The sequence below is a fragment of the Solea senegalensis genome, linkage group LG15, assembly GCF_019176455.1.
Source record: "Solea senegalensis isolate Sse05_10M linkage group LG15, IFAPA_SoseM_1, whole genome shotgun sequence".
Lineage (NCBI taxonomy): Eukaryota > Metazoa > Chordata > Actinopteri > Pleuronectiformes > Soleidae > Solea > Solea senegalensis.
The window spans coordinates 14,550,210-14,568,043 of record NC_058035.1 but is presented as its reverse complement, the minus strand read 5'-3'; the positions used below and the strand labels follow the sequence as shown (position 1 = coordinate 14,568,043).

At 39.7% G+C, this 17,834-nt stretch overlaps 2 protein-coding genes across 2 annotated transcripts in view; one reads left to right on the top strand and one right to left on the bottom strand.

Annotated features, from left to right (window-relative positions):
• The window catches only part of arid5b (AT-rich interaction domain 5B), a 70,983-nt gene extending 63,263 nt beyond the window's left edge, over window positions 1-7,720 (top strand). The window contains exons 9-10 of the mRNA XM_044045364.1: window positions 4,311-4,521; window positions 4,652-7,720. Coding sequence (XP_043901299.1) covers window positions 4,311-4,521; window positions 4,652-6,664 — 2,224 coding nt within the window. The 3' untranslated portion in view covers window positions 6,665-7,720. The remainder of the gene's footprint in view (window positions 1-4,310; window positions 4,522-4,651) is intronic.
• Window positions 7,721-9,306: 1,586 nt separating this feature from the next.
• On the bottom strand, window positions 9,307-15,781 carry rtkn2 (rhotekin 2; the record flags this gene model as incomplete). The annotated part of the gene is made up of 7 exons (XM_044046309.1): window positions 9,307-12,556; window positions 12,890-12,997; window positions 13,527-13,695; window positions 14,183-14,314; window positions 14,403-14,509; window positions 15,095-15,189; window positions 15,705-15,781. Coding segments are annotated over 7 exons (1,386 nt in total), but the record flags the coding sequence as incomplete, so codon positions are not given.
• Between the last annotated feature and the right edge of the window lie 2,053 nt (window positions 15,782-17,834).

Here is a 17,834-nt window from a genome sequence, read left to right as displayed (position 1 = left end):
CCCTGTACCCTCAGGCTTTGTATTCCTAAAGAGACGTGCAAGACGAAAACAATGACCGATTTCTAATAAAGAAATCAAAATATCTGGAGAGAAAGAGTTACAGCACAAGGCCAGGGATTATTGTATATTTTCTGTCCGCAATCTCAACTTGTCTTATCCTTGAAACTAACGGCCAAATTCTTTGTATATCCACGACTCTTCTACTGAATGTGGAGCCAAAGAGCTACATGTTCCTTACACTGAAATAGCAGGCAGCTATTTTAATCCCCAGAGCTTGTTTCTCCAACACAAAATGCTTCAGTACATTTTTTTTTCTTTCCTTCCCCCAAATCAAAAAATGTGTTGAGTAGTTTATGTTTAGTATTTAATCAGCAGGTCCAGGGTTTATTTTCCTTCTACCACTGGACGACTTTCCCCCAGTGGCAGTGAAAAATCACAAATTACTGCACTGACGTGTGACAGGCAATCAACTGTATGAGAGTCTATTCAAGTCCACTGAGATTAATAAGTAGTTCAGTACAGCAGCAAATTAAACTGACTTTGAAGAGCGACTGAATGCCATATATTTATGGTATTAATATTTTAGCGGCTGACGGATTTAGGAGTTCCTTTACACATAATAGTTTACATTATTTCAAACAGTCCGTGCTCTCAGCTCACACCTGCCCTCATGAACATTTAGCACAGGCTGCAGCAGCAGCAGCAGCTAATGAGAGCAAACCCCAGGGGAACAGTGGAGGTCATTTTAAATCTGGTATTTTCAGACTTGACAAAGGACTTAAGTTTTCATACATTCCTGTGCTGCCCTCCTGTTTTAACTGCATGAATGAGGGTCACCTCAAGTGGTTTGGCTTTGAGACAAAAGAGGGGCTTTGAGGCATGAATCCAAAGCAGAGGGACCGGCTACAATATCTGTTTATCCCTCTGCTGGCATCTTCCTTCTTTCCCCATATCCTCCTCTCTCTCTCAGCAGCAGTTACTGTGTTGTCATTGTGCTGACGATGCCTAATCATTGCATTAAGATGTGATAAAGATTTGATTTCATCTGTTTTATTTGTAGTCTCTTCCTCACAGGCTTGTAAATGTAAGTCATTTTCTTTCCTACAAATGTTTCTACAGCCCCAGGGGCTCGTCCAGCAGCTCTTTAAATAGTTTTTTTTTTTGAACACACGAAGCAGCTCTTGTGATCTTAACACAACACTAGCTAAAATTAATTTCAGCACGGATGGGAGGGAAATCGTTGAAATGGAACAGCCCGCAGGCTTTTTCCACTTATTTGGTGACTTAGGCATTTCTTGGATTTGAGCACACTGCGTGTTCCTGTAACACAAAACTCAGATGAGATGAGTGCAGCACATTGCTGGTAAAGTCACCTTGTTTTTGCCAAGTTGTCTACTTTGGGGTGCTTTGTGTGCAATCTATTATTTCAAAGGCAGAGACATGCTTAGTTGACATTTGTGGTTTGATGGTGTTTGTGTTTACAGGCGTTGTCTAACTGAAATGTGGGCTGTATTTCTGCATTGAGTGTTTTTAGTTACACAGGGAAGTGAAAACCTTTCATTAACATGGCGCTCTATATGCCGTCTATAAATTTAGACGGACAATATTTGTGAAGTGAATGCCAATATTTCTTATAATATTACTTTTATAAGGTCATCAAATGGTGTAATAGGTACATTTTCTTCATTTTTGTAGGTAGATATATGGATAGAAATAATGTTTAGTTTAATTCAGATGAGGTGTCTTGTGTGTCATATTTAAGTTGCTCATTATCAACATGGAAAACAGCTGCTTAAACAAAGGGCAGGTGATAAATTGGCACGAGAGGAAGTTAAGTATTTATTGACCTCGTAAAAATGTTGCCTCTCCTGCTTTAATGAAATTCTTTCCTGGAAACTCTCAGTGTAGCACATGCCCCCTAGTGGCTCCCTTTATTAACTGCGCCTGGATCTCCTTCAACTAATGCAGTGGCTGCCAAGCTCAAGCCCATCCTTGGAGGAAATTGCTACTTATATAAGTGGTATTGAATCGTGCGCACTATATTACATGTCTTTTATTTATTTTTTTTAACTTATCACAGAGTTAAAAATGGATGAATGAGTGGCTGCAGTTTGTTTGCTCATTTGTGGACATTTACATAAAAGAGTAGAAAGACACGTCTCGTTATAATAATTGAATTAAACATGGCAAATCATTTTGACATTGTCGGCCGCTTCCTGAGACTGATTTTGGGTTTCCTGTCGACACAACATCTTAGGCTTTCCATTTGGAACTATTTAAGGCTCCAGTAATTTCCAGGGGTCAGCTCTTACATTATCCGGGCCTGCGACTCACCTCCCCCCACCCCATATTGACATTCCATAAAGTTGACCCAGGCCAAGGCAGCCATCTCTTTCCCACAGATGAGAGCGATAGTCAACAATGTGCCCTGGTACACTGTGAATGTGTGCCACTTTTCTCGTGCTTTGATCTCTGTTAGTATATCTGCACTCATCTCTGTTTAATTATTCTTCTCCTAAATATAGACAGCCTGAGCACCACTTCCCTATTTTTAATATTTTACCACTGCTGCTATTTTAAAGTTTGAATGACTGCATGTTTTTATTTTCACCATTTTTTTTTTTAATTCCTTCATTCACAATCCTTTGTGCTATTCATTAACATGTCATTATCCGCTCTCTGGCTCCCTCCATTTCTTTTTCCCTTTGCTCTCTTTCCCCTCCCCTACACTCTTTCACAACCCCTTTGCTCTCTGTCTTTCCAATAAGTCACATTTAATAGTACATTTCCTTTCTTGGCCTAGGGCCTGGTGCCAGACCAGCTGTAAGAAATGTAGTTTCACCGCTTTCCCTGCCAGCACTTTTGTTCAGAGGAAAAATAACAAAAAAATCCCACAGAGCCTCTTGAACTCTCTGAGGCTTTTTTTTTTTCTTCCTTTTGAAGAGGAGGCGAAACAGCTCTTGATTCATTGTTTGTTTTACCGCCATGTCCCTTAAAAGGACTAGTGCAACCATCTCTTGTCGTTACACGAGAAGACCTGTTTTTCTCTCATGACTGAGAAAGTCATGTTTCTGTCTGGCTTTTATGGATTGTTATTGTAAAAAAAAAAAAAAGAAACCTGTCAGAGGAGCTGAAGAGATTTTCAGAGGAGCTTATTGAAGTTTAGAGGGTTGTAGCTTTTCAGTTGTCTTGGTTCCTACTTCCACAGCGTTTCTTATTTCTGGTCTAATGCCAATTTCCATTTTCTTTTCTGAGCAATAAAAGCCTAAAAATTTCCCTCGCTGGTTCCTACATGTCATTATTTTACACATGGGTATTGTTATGTTATCCAGATCTTAATGTTCCCATTAGTTATGACATCAGATACGGAAAATTGACTTGGGAAGTATTCAGAAGAGAAATAACAGAAGTCAAAAATAGTTGAATGGTTTTTCTGCAGAATGTTCCTTGTCAGTTGTTATGGACTTAATTATGCAGGAGCATATGCTGCGATCCTTCGTTTTGAGCATGGCAACTGTACAACTGTGATAAAATAGTGGAGACTGTAACTGTGACCACCTCAAATATTTATTGCAACCACTGTCGGAGCTTATGTGATTATTCATATTAGTATATTAAATTAGATGTCGTACTGTATGTGGTTCCTTTAAATAGTTTGGTTTTGGTTCCTTTTCGCAAACACACCACACACACACACTCAACATGCACACATGTATTGTTTTCTCTCAAGGTTAAACTAATACCAAATGTGATCTGTCTCAGCAGGAGATAACTGGTTATTCACATTCTCTCTCTCTCTCTCTCTCTTTCTCTCTCTCTCTCTCTCACACACACACATACTCTGGCACTCATCTGAACCTGGATTTCCCCTAACCTAGTTTAATTACAATAGGATCGTTGATGCTCGCCAGATATTAAATCGAGGTGGTTTTAAAGCACCATATTTGATACACTGCATGCCTGTGGTAAAGCTGAAACTTGCTCTATTTTTTTTATTATTATTATTATTGTTGTTATTATTATTATTATTATTATTATTATTATTATTGTCGTTATTATTATTATTATCATTATCATTATCATTATCATTATCATTATTATTATTATTATTATTAACAAGCAAACAAATAAACTGTATGATTAGAAATTCTACAACGTCTACAAAAAAACATACCATACTTTTACTGTTTTGGTTTGTAAACAATAATGCACAACATAGATTAACAAGATGTCCATGACAAGCATGACGTGACATAACATGATCGCAGCACAGACTCATCTGCATTCCTGTCGCTGCACTCTTCCCTCAGACTCCTCCTTCCTTACGAGAGGCAAATCAAAGGTGAGCAGGACAAGCCCCTCCCCTCGACCAAACCCAGGAAGCCGGAAGGCAGCCAAGAGAAGGCCCCAGGAGTCAAAGCCAAAGCAGTGGGGGCCAAGAAATTGAAACCCCTCAGCAACCCCAAGCTGGGAAGTAAAAAGGACAGAGAGGAGACAGTGAAGGGCCAAGAACAATCACAGGTCAGTCACATCTCCATACTGCAGCCTCATCAGGATTCACTTTCTTCTCTCTGTGCACTCTCAATGCGTGTTGTCTTTGCAACTGTCGGGAAAATATTTGAGATTCTAACACTTATATTTCTGCGTGCAGGATTTCAAAGGGAATGAGGAGAATCATGAACTGTCCAGGGTCGTAAAACAGGAGGTCTCTCTGAGAGAGGAGCCCATTGTAATAGAAGAGGAAGAGTTACAACTTACCCTGAAGAAAGAGGAGTCCCTAGCAGTGGAGCAGCCATCTTCACTGTGCCCCAAAGAATCAGATTGCAGAGCCCCACATGTTGGTCTACCCCTCAACACGGGGCCTGGCTCCCATCCAGAGTGGAGACAAATCAGCGACGTCCTCCAAGCGAAACTGACATGTGAACAGCAAACTGAAGGGCATTTCATTCCTAAAAACCCATATCTGCCTCATCGTTGGGATCAGAACAAATCTGCTGGACTTGTTGCTCTGCCTGAGTCCTCCTCCAGGGTCAAAGACTCCATTGAAAGTCATGGTGGGAGAGTAGGGAAGGTTTTACCGATGTGCAAGCAGGCAGAGAGGCAGTGTATAGATTTGAGCACAGATTCCTTCTCGGAGAAAGAAGACTATGGGGTTACTAAGAAGGAAACTTCCCAAGGCCTTGCACAGACAGCTGCCTACTGCAAAGCCAGTCAGGGGGTCATGTCACCTTTGGCCAAAAAGAAACTTCTCTCTCAAGTGTGTGAGTCCAACCCTTTCTCTTTTACTTCTTCTCTTCAACCTCCACCTCCCACCGCCACTTCCTCTCTACCTGTCATATCAGTGGCAGAAAGGGAAATAGAGAAGAGAAAGGGTGAAGAAGAAGAAGTGGTACTAAGGCACAGATGTGTGTCTGACAGCATCCCGGAGGTAGCGCCCATATTCAGGCCATCAGTCATTCAGCATGCCCAGAGCACCAAGCCTCAACATCAAGCCATGGGTGGCCCAACAGAGAGGAGCGCTGCCGAGGAGCTGTCGGAGTCCTACAGCTCCCGAACGAGCCATCATCTTCAGCCTCAAGTTACTCCAACGTGGCAGCCCTATCTCACCCGAACACATGCCCAGGACAGTGTGGAGAACTCTGGTGAGAAGTTACTCCAAGGCCCTGCTGCTCAGCCTCGTAGCTTCCCAGGTGACTGCTACTCCTCCCCTCACCTCCACAGTCTGTACAGGCAAACAGAGAACTGCCTGAGCCAAGAGAGGATGGTCAGCTTTGCCAACGGAGAGCGGAGAGAGCACTACCCCAGGGACCGTGAAGACAGCCAGGCCTTCGTCTGTGGTGCCCTGGAGCAAGAAGGCCTGGCCTACCGGTCTCACTTCAGTGACAGGACTCAAACTCACGGAGAGAGCAGAGAGGCAGACGACGAACCCAGAGATTTCACAATTTCTAAACCTCTCTCTCAGAGAGTGTCCTCCTTCTCCAAGCCCTCCTTCTGCAGTCTCCCATATCCCATCATGCACCAGGGTTTGGATTCCCACCCTAAGGCATGCAGGGTTCCTCCTATGACCATTTCTCCGCCCAAACAGAGCCCAGCAGAGTCATCGCAGCCATTTCCCAGCCCCAAAGCGTCGAGTGACTCGTCGCTCACCATTCCTGTCCGACCCAGCAAGCGGAGCCTAGTGGAGCTTGAAAACGAAGAAGTACCAGAAAGGAAAGTGCGTGTAGTGACACCAATCCACCCTGCTGGCTCAATCCGACGCAGTGACCCGGAAGAGCTAAAACCAGCAGAACCAGCCCATGGCGTTCACCTCAACAATCATCTCCCTGAGGGTCACCCTACAACCACCTTCCCCCCGCCCCATGCTGCACACCTCTACTCTGGCTTGTACCCACATGGTAGCCTGGTCTCACATGGAGCCCAGGACCTCCAGCACCCAGGTCTGCAGTACCTGAAGAGCCAGTCAGCCGTTTCTCCCCTCGTGCCCCCATTAGCCTTCCATCCCATAATGCTTCACAGGCAACTGTTGGCCTCCAACCACAGCCCGCACCATTTCTACAGGCATCCAGGTGGGGCAGCACTGTATGGGGACCTGTTGCATCACCTGTACCCTCTTTCAACCCTCCCACCTCAGCTGTCCTCGGTACACCCCAGCACCAGACTGTGAGGCAGCAGGCACTTTGTTTCTCCCCGTCTTTCCTCAACCACACAAACTTTTTTCAGCTCGTCTTTGTTGTTTTGCCCCCGTGGCTTGGGGGTTTGTGGCTCAGTCAAAGGAAAACACTGATAATAAACTTGGCTGAGAGCAGACAAATAAACTGATCAGTCTGGTGGACTGAATATTCCATTTCCCATTTTTTTGTTTTTCCAAATTGTATATGCATTTGTTTATATACTTTGCACTGTTCATTGTTTTTTTTATCACCACTTACTGTATCTCTTTTGTTTGTATCCTTATTTGCACAATGCTTGTGTATGTGCACACAAAACAGTTAGTCAAAGTCAGCATGAGTCAGGTTGTTGCTCTGGATGTGTAGAAAGTGGAGGGCAACAGAGAAAAGCCATTTGTTTACTGCGTCTGAGGGCTAAACTTTGTTGCTTAAAAACACTAAAAGTAACATGACGACGTAAATGAAATCTTTATATAACTAGTGGTGCGTTCACCATTGCAAACTATGTGCAACGGCGCTTTAGCGCATTCTTACACTTGTGGTGTTGTATCTGTTTACATGTCTCCACGCTGAAAGCTGTTGCCGCTTTGTGCCACAGTCAAATCCCCCTCGACTCCATGGAATGGACATTAAAACTCACTGCAGTGCTGCGTAACATCAAATAGATTCGTCTTAACATTCTCCGGTGCTGTGTATGACAGATGTACTGTATACTCTTCTTTTACTCAGTTCAGGTTTCTATTCGTTTATTCTGTTCAGATTAATACCCGGCGCGAGCAGTTGTCTCGTTGGATGACAAATTATGAATGTTTTTTTGTTTTTTTATTGTCATTTAATGAATTACAAAAAAGTTTTTAACATTTACTTTCTTAATTGAAAGTAACTTGACCCCAAAATTCCTTGTGATGAGTAGAGTGTAGCAGATTGTTTCTGTGTGTAGGACCAGAATAATGATGCAGCCATCTGCTGTAGAATGCTCACCACAAGAAATCACAGCATCTCATCTTTTTTTTTTTTGTTCGTGACTTTGAAAGCTCTTATTTTTGGGGGGGGGTGGGGTGGGGTGGGAGGAACCAGCTCTTTAAATCAACACGCTGAAAAGAATCACTGTATGATTTAGGAATGTTGTCACATAGGATATTATTGCTTTGCAAATATCTGTGCCTTTTGCAGTCTTGGATTAGAGTTAGCACTACAGATGTTAAGGTTTATCTTCTGTAGCAGGGTAGGAATATAAATATTACTGTCGCTCTTATCTGAAATGCAGCACAGACATTCATACAAAATCTCTATGGCACACTTGACTATCAGACACCAGACTTGATCGGTAAGGTGCAGAATTTAAAGGTATGCATTATTATTATAGTTATATAGTATTTGTGCGCAAAAATATTCTATTTACTTTACTTACCTGTGTTAAGTAGTCCATTTTATGAGAACCTGAAAAGATTTACTGATAGTTAATATTGACACGTGTCTGGCATCCGCGGGGCATGTGTGCTGTATGTGTTTTTTTTAGCAGTGATAAAAAAGGTACCAGACTCCATAAATTAGTTGATACCGACCATGCTCCATAGCCCGAGGTAGCAAGAGGGCACCTGCTCTTGCTTTTACAACCACTATAATTGCAATCCAGGAAAGCCGAAATACACAGTGAACATGTCTGGTGTTTTTAAAAGAGAAGAGAGAGAAGAAAAAAAAAGCTGTATATGTCTTTGTGTAGGGTTTTACTGAATACTTAAAGACATTAATTTCTGATTAAGTACTGTACATTGCTGTGTGTAGGTTAAACTGGCGTTAGTGCTGGCTCCTGTACATGGGATCAATTCATGAAAATCCCTCTCTTTTTGTCTTATTTTCTGTGTAAATAGCACTGTAGATAGTATTGCGTGGTTGTTATCATATAAACTGTTATAATCTGTAAATAGTATAAAAAAACAAAACAGTATAAAAGTCGATTACACAATCTAGTCGTGTCCTTGTTTGCTCTGTTTCAAGGTCACCCTGCTCATGTTAGATTTAAAAGAACACTACAGTTTAAGAATTAGGATACTCTTTTTATTTGTCTGCATTTCCCCCCCCCATGTTATTTCCATTAATGTGCATCCTGAAAGTGTTTTTGATACAGTAGCCATCTGTTTACCAATCACCCAGCTGGCGAGCAAGACAAAAAAATAGACATTTTGTATATGACCTCCTGTATATTTAATTAAAATATTTTACTATCAATACATGTTTCCTCAGTTGTTTTTGAAAAATAACTGCAGATAAAAAGCAAGGGCTTAATAAACGGATGTTTTATGCCAGTGTACTTAGAGCAATGTAATGTTCTTCTCTTTTTTTTCTGAGTAAATGCAGTGTGAATGGAGTTTTATTATTGTAATACCATTATCTGGCTATGAGATTCCATCTGCCTTAATCTTCACAACAGGCTACTTCTGGGCTCAAAGCCAACATAACCTCCCTCAGTATTTGCTGCAGACAAAAAATGTGCTAGTGCATGTATCTCTTTGGAATGTGTTGGGCTGCAATAAAAGCTATGCTTTGACTTTTATTGCCACCCCCTGGTAAACCTTTACCATGAAAAATATTCAGTAATACTTTCAAGCTCAGCAAAAATAAAGCAGCCTCAACAGGGTTGAAAGTAGGCTGTTTTATTGCAGATCAGCAATATTTAAATAATAATAAAAAAAAAATACAGTTAGCTACCAAGACGACAATGAACGGAGAGGGAGGAGAAAACTGCACTTTTAGAAGACCAAAAATAAGAACAGTTTTATTTTGTTTTTACATTGCACTAGTCTCAAGTTATACTGCACCAGAGAACAGAGTAATATATAATGTCGCTGCTTACTTCTACAAAAAAACTGTTCCACTTAAAGTCTAAATAATTAATGTGCCTAAAGTAAAACTGAGGTAACATGAAGGTATTACACTCAGAATTACACAACATTTTCATCAACAAACAAACCCCATCAATTACAGCTGGTACATTTGTTGCCGTTGCGTGAACAAGAAATTACATTTTTAAAACGCATTAAGGACGAATATAAATTTTGGCTCACGAGTTTAGCCCAGAACAAACTGACAATGTTTAGACCGCATCATAAATCACAGTTACATTTATAATCACAAGCTGGCCTGCTTTTCTCCTATGTTAATTTTAATAGAGTGCCTTTTCCACTGGTTGTATTGAAAATAAGTCACCGGGGCTGAACACTCAAATGTCCAAAACAATAAAGAAGAGTTTGTTTTTCACAGTAATGGTCAGTAATAATTGCACAAATACTTATGTAAAGTATTTGTGCTTTAGTATAACTAAAATAGATGAAATGCAGGATGTGTCGCAGAACTGTGATGGTTTTAGCATCACAAAGCCTGAGGTGTAGCCACATCAGAATAGGTAAAAACATACTATGAACTAATTTAATGGTTAATACCCTCGAATCATGGGAGGCATTTGAACACAATGCTAATATACTGAGCTGCATCCCCCTTTTGTTCAGTCCATTCCTAGTTCTTTCACGGCTTAAACTAAATCCTCCTGTAATCTGTCTCTCCCCATCTCCCCCTCTTGATTAAACAGAATTTACAGAGTGAGATAAAAAAAGAAAGAAAGAGAAATGAGACTGTAGCCTTGCCCATTCTGCTACTCCAGGCGAGGCAATGTCAGAGAAAGTAGCTAAACCTAATGTTTTGTACACTCCAGTTAATTATGAAGCCCATCTTTCAACACATGATCATTGAGCGTTTCAAATAAATGGCTAGCAGTACTAGATAGATAAAAACACAAGGGCGTTCATTATTCTAGCCACTCAAAATAGCGATGCATTCAGTTTTGTTCATACCATTTTCTTGGCGGCCCTGTTAAATTATGTTTGACATGCCATGTAGCCACTGAAAACCAAGGTCGCTCCATTATTAAGACCTCTGGGAAATGGAGAAGTCACATTAGTGCTTGCAATTGCTCCTAAAATCCTGTTCCCTTGAAATCAGCCATAGTGGTCATAAAGTCGTCACAGTAAGTGGAATAAGTCAATAGTTCCAAAAGGAATGACTCCTCCACAGTTGGCCAGTGGATCAATTCCAATTTGAGTGCTTTTGGAAAGGCTCTTTTTCTTCAGTCCATGTTCCAGTGGCAGAGCAGAGAAATAGGCCTTTCCATTTTAGTGGGATTGATGATGGTGGTGCTCAAGCCAACACAACAGCTTCCAATTTCATCTGTGGGTTAGCTGCACATGAAAAAAAGTTGAGAAATGGCGACTGGAGATGTATCAATGCAATATTGATATTGTAATATGAGGTGTCACCTGGCATTTGGGTTAACATGACGGACGGTGTGAGGACGCTTTTAGATATCATGTCACACAGTCATCCTTTAGGTTATAGCAATGCCATGACATCTTAGGAAATACAGTGATTCACTTTGTTGCTGTGAGTTAGATGTGAAGATTGATATCACTTCTAATACCTATCCAGTCAATACCAAGCTGAAAGATGGATGGCTTATCTTGGCACAAAGACTGAAAGAAGGGAAAACAGTTAGTCTTAGCTGTTTTCAAAGGTAACTCACAAAGCTCACTGTTAAACAAAAAAACACTGTGTTAACGTTGAGGTTTAATTTATTATTCATTTTCTTGGCTAGAAGCAGTGACTTTCTGGACTGGATTAGTGGGTAAAAATTCTTCTGGCGATGATGAGACCGACTGCACTCAGCCAAGAAATAGACTGACACTTCATCTCCCATAAAACTGTAAGTTTGTCCTTTTTTAACACATTAAACATGATATAATTAGTAAGCTTTGGAGGTGCTGGTTAGTTGATATTCATTGCCTCAGCCAGGATAGCTGGGTTTTTTTTCAATTGTTATACAAAGCTAAGCTTTCCATCAAGTGACTACAGCTTCTTTTATTTATTGTACAGATATTAGTTTGTTATTGATCTGCACATTTAACTGTTGGCAAGAAATCGGATAAGCATATTCCTCAAAATGATAAAGTACTCCATTATTATTAAAGACTTGAAGCACGGTCTTTCTTAAAATATCCTCCCAATACTGCTATTAAGACCAAGTCAAATATATTGTGATTTGCAATTTTACCAATGCTGCCTTGCTCAGCTGAAAAGTTCTACAACAGGGACTAATATGTATTAGTTGTTTAAATGCATATATATAGTTGAAGGTCAGGTTCACAACGCCTTCAGGTTCATCCTCTCTCTGAAAGACTTCCTAAGTTTGCTCCTTGGTACAGGAACAGGACCATGACTGGGTCTGATGAAACCATGTTCTGCAGTGGTTTCAGGTGCCTGGGATTGGACGTTCTGGTACTCCAGCTGCTGGAGAGGAGGCTGTGGTGGACCCTGTGGTTGTATATCGAGGACTCCCAATGGAGCGTTTTTGCGACTGGAGGCCCCAGCACCTCCAGCATTGCTCCGCTGGAGCTGCTGGATGATGGCAGAAAACTTGGCGTCCAGAGACGGTCTGCCTGTTTTGGACCTTGTGGTCAGGCGTGAAGCACAAGTGCTGGTGTTCTCCTTCTCCTGGTATATGACTGGAGGAGGAGGAGGAGGTCTGGCAGGAAGAGGAGGTCTGGCAGGACGGGTGGGAGGAGTATAAGCCACTCTGTCAGAGGGAGGGGGCGGGGCACGTCGCTTCTTGTTGCTGTTGGATGTTGAGCCGGAGTTGGGGCTTGAACAAGGGGTGGAGGTTTTGCTCTGGGACAGAATACTCTTTTGCACGACAACTGAATGGGATCCATCGAACAGAGTCGACCAATGAGGCACTTCCTTCTCCTCCTCGTGACCAATTAGAAAGCGGCCATCTGTCTCCTCTATCTTGTTGTGGATAATATCAGCAATGCTCTCAAACCTGCCAGGTGAATTTATACCTAGAAGGAAAAGAAAGGGTAAAAATAATAATATAAAGGCCTAGACATCAGGTTTATACCAGCTTTGTGTCTTTTTTCCATGTTCAATGGATTATAACAATGTCACAGCACAATATCCTAATTAGTATGTAAAAGGATTTTTTTTACATGCATCGCCATTGAAATTAAAGCCATTATACACGGTTACCAGAATATATTAACTTCAATGAGGCATTTCGTTCACTTGCTCAGTATCTTCTATAAATAGACACCAATAAATCACAAATGAAAACCCTTCAAAATATTAAACATCAAGCATCTAACTCTATTCATCCACCTTTTCCAATTACTCACTGAGGTCGTTGTAAACAGAGTCGGCCTGCTTTGCGAGGAAGAGCGATGGTTTCCGTGGTGATGTGACGTCGATCTTCATTAGCTGGTCGCAGCAGTGCAGCCACTGGCCTGATTGTCAACAAGGGGAGGCATAAGAGGCAAAAATAAAACATTATGGTATCTGCAAAGAGAACTTTAGCTAAATTTATTTACAGCAACTGCTTCAGTCCAAGACATTCTTTTATGTAAACACACACAACCTTTCATAGACACATAAATAATGAATAGGGCTTTGTACTGACAAGAATTTGGCAGTATGTCACATAATCCTGATACCGATATGATCCGGATACAATATTTTCTATATATTGGGACATATTGCAACTCCACAGTAACAGTAACAGTGTTATATGCATAAATGATAAACTATCTTCTTTGTTTCGTGAGAGGAATGGAAGGAGGCCAAAAACCCTGCTGCTAACTAGTGGTCAGATGCTTAAATACACCACAAAACCGCTGTCAGAAAACCACAGTCAAGACTAGTTCCATATCGATATAGCCCTTCAAAGAATGAATGCAGTATCAGAATGTTGTAGTCTATTGATATTTTCTTGCATGCCTATTTATGAATCCCAAGTTTATGCCACATGTCACTCACTCTGATCATAGAGATGCTGGTGGAGAGTGTCCAACCAGTCCTCCAGTTCCTCCCTGGTGTCTGTGGCGAAGACAACAGTCTCATATCCCTCACGTGAAGGGTTGATAATAGACATACTCCGGGATTTCTGGCCTGTTCTCTCTTTCTCCATCACACGGATCTGGGTGCTCTATAAAATTGACACAACAAAGAAACGACAACATACTTAAGCTATGTTATGAGATGTTGCAGTTTAAAGTGCATCTCTACTACTGCAGAAATTAAATATTCAGTTGAAAGCAGCAGGATCTCACAGAGTACAGAGTCAGTTTGCATTTTGTTTATTCTGCAAATGTAAAGTCAAACTGATCTTTAAATAAACATGTTATGTTTTGATTTAAATCACACATTTGAATAGTCTATAAAATAGAGATGTAGTAACAGTCATAACAGTACCATTAATCTCTCTCTTCTGCCTCTCAATTTATTCATCTAATATTTTAAAGAGAGAAAATGAGGTGCAACATTTTCCAAGTTTTGCGATGTTGAGATATTTTAACTATATTAACTGCAATATGATTCTCTAATAAGTGTGTATTCTGGGGTGAGGCATCGACAGAACAACTTGAACAAGAGAAAAATAAATGTAGAATGTGAAGGTCAGTACATTGTCTCACCTTATTGACCGGTATCTTGAGAGTAGGGTGCACTTTTGCATCAATTTCTTCTGGTGTGAAATAACAGGACAAAAAACCCGCACTCAAGACACAGTAAAGACTGCAGCAGCGGTTCATCCCCTCCACACTTTGCTAGAAATGTCCAAAAAACGAAACTTAGATTTTTCAACCTTGGAACCAGCTTTGGGGCTAGTGTTAATGATAACAACAGTCAACTCACCTTCTGACTTAGGTAGCCGCTCATCATGCTTTGTGTCATACAGACAGGCTGCGCAACCAGCCGACAGCAGAGGTTACCATAAAGCGGAAGCCAGGATGACCACTCAGCTGGAAGGTTAAAGGACACCAGACAATAAATCCCACAAATATAAATATACAATATTGTGCAAAAGTCAAAATTAGATGCTGTAGCAGTGATATAATGAAACCCAGAAAATATGGAACACATGAATTGTGTTTTAAAATTAAATATGTACAAAGGTTTATCCTTTAACCTAAACAATTGCATGACATCATCTCTCTTAAAACTAGAGTGGATCCCTAATTAATGTTACTGGTAAATGAAATATCTGCTGTGAATAAGGTCAATTGTAATTATATTTACAGAAACAACATTTATATTTAAATGTCAAATACTCTGAAATTAGAGAACTTCATATGACAGGTGGATTTAGTAATAACAGCATTATTTCCCCCCATGTATTCATTTTATGCATCTATTTTAATCACTCACGCAGAAAAAAAATCCAAGCCAAACTTCAATCATGGGTTATTTTGTTTAATTTTAGCTTTCAATATTAATAGTGAAAAAAAATATTAAATTATTACCCCGGCACTGAATCAAATCAGGAGATAGAAAGCATAATCCCTTTATATCCCCAGATATTACATTTCTACGCCTTTGTCTCTTACCATTTTGGAGGACAATGAGGGAGTGAGACTGAAAGCTGCCCTCAGCCTCAGACAGAGACAGAGTGGTGTAGGCCAGCAGGCTGTATTTGGCTCCACTGGTACAGGTAGACACACACACACAAACAAACACACACAAAAAGTAGCATGATTCTCTCCAAATGTTGATTAACATGTTTTTTTTTTTTCTTCACATGTAAATTAATCAGGTGGCAGAGTTAAAGATAACTACTATTTCTTCCCATAAAAATTATTCAGTGGTGCCAGGTAGAGTATACCCATAGTTGTGGGAAAGAATAGACACTGCATCCACTCTGTTATCCAGAATATTTTATGGAAATTATTCTGTATTTTTTGTAATCCTGCTCACAGATAAACTGAAAATGCTAGAGAAAACACGATATCCCTGGCAGGGTTAATTAACAAAGACATTGCATCATAAATGTTTAATACCAACTTAAATTATATTGTTCTTCATTGAGATTTCTTTTAAAACTCCAACACTGCGGCTACAGCTACACCTTTTAATCAGTAACAGGTCATTATAATCAAATTAGTTCCCAAACACAACAAAGTGTCTATAAAGAGTTTTACATGGTGACTGAAAACATACGAGGGAATAGGGTTGTTCTGCAGGAACGTGTCAGCGTCTGGAGTGTCCAGCAGAGGGCAGAGCTTCTTCCCAGCTGTTTTTTTTTAGTGATTTTGGACGACATACTATACTATGAATTTTTTGACTGATTTTGAACGACATACTATAGTATGACTTTTTTGACTGATTTTGGACGACAAACTAACCTATAACTTTTTTGTCACATTTTGGAAGATATACTAAAGTATGCCTTTTTTGAGTGATTTTGGACGACATACTATAGTATGACCTTTTTGGGTGATTTTGGACAACATACTAACCTATGACTTTCTTGTCACTTTTTGGAAGACATACTAAAGTATGCCTTTTTTGAGTGATTTTGGACGACATACTATAGTATGACCTTTTTGAGTGATTTTGGACGACATATTGTACTATGACTTTTTTGGGTGATTTTGGACAACATACTATACTATGACTTTTTGACTGATTTTGAACGACATACTATAGTATGACTTTTTGAGTGATTTTGACACATACTATACTATGACTTTATTGACCGATTTTTGACAACATACTATACTATGACTTTTTTAACTGATTTTGGAAAACATACTATACTATGACTTTTTGGTCTCATTTTAGACGACATACTATACTATGACTTTTTTGACTGATTTTGGACGACATACTATACTATGACTATTTTGGGTGATTTTGGATGACATACTAACCCATGACTTTTTTGTCACATTTTGGAAGATATACTATAGTATGACTTTTTGTCACATTTTGGATAAAATACGATACTATGACTTTTTTGACTGATTTTGGATGACATACTATACTATGACTTTTTTCAGTGATTTTGGACAACATACTAACCTATGACTTTTTTGTCACATTTTGGAAGACATACTAAAGTATGCCTTTTTTGAGTGATTTTGGACGACATACTATAGTATGACCTTTTTGGGTGATTTTGGACGACATACTGTACTATGAATTTTTTGGGTGATTTTGGACAACATACTTTACTATGACTTTTTTGACTGATTTTGAACGACATACTATACTATGACTTCTTTGGGTGATTTTGGATAACATACCATATTATGGCATCATGAGGATAGTGTTGTGGTTAGCACTCTAGCATTTCAGGGTTCAACCCCTGGTTCATGCAAGTTCCCTCTGCAATCTTGTGATTTATTCGTGCCATTTTGGACGACATACAATACTATCACTTTTTTGTGTGATTTTGGACGACATACTATACTATGACTTTTTTGAGTGATTTTGGATGACATACTAACCCATGACTTTTTTGTCACATTTTGGACAACATACTATACTATGACTTTTTTGACTGATTTTGGATGACATACTAAAGTATGATTTATTTGATTGATTTTTGACGACATACTAAAGTATGATTTATTTGATTGATTTTTGACGACATACTGTACTTTGACTTTTTTGCCTGATTTTAGACGACATACTATACTATGAGTCTTTGTCACATTTTGGATGAAATACCATATTATGACTTTTTTGACTGATTTTGGACGACATACTATACTGTGACTTTTTTGTGTGATTTTGGACGACATACTATACTTTGACTTTTTTGACTGATTTTGGACGACATACTATATTATGATATTTTGGTGTCTTTTTGGACAACATACAACAGTAAGGTTAGATGAGGACAGTGTAGTGGTTAGCACTCTTGCATTTCACATAGAAGACCTGGGTTCAACCTCTGGTTGATACAAGTGCCCTCTGCACTCTTGAGATGTATTGGTGCCATTTTGGACGACATACTATCCTATGAATTTTTTGGGTGATTTTGGACGACATACTATACCATGACTATTTTGACTGATTTTGGACGACATACAAGACTATCACTTTTTTGGGTGATTTTGGACGACATACTATACTATGACTTTTTTTGACCGATTTCGGACGACATACAATACTATCACTTTTTTGACCAATTTTGGACGAAATACTAACCTATGACTTTTTTGACACATTTTGGATGACATACTAAATATGACATTTTTGTCACATTTTGAATGACATACCTAACTATGACATTTTCGTCAAATTTCTGACGACATACTTTACGATGACTTTTTTGTCACA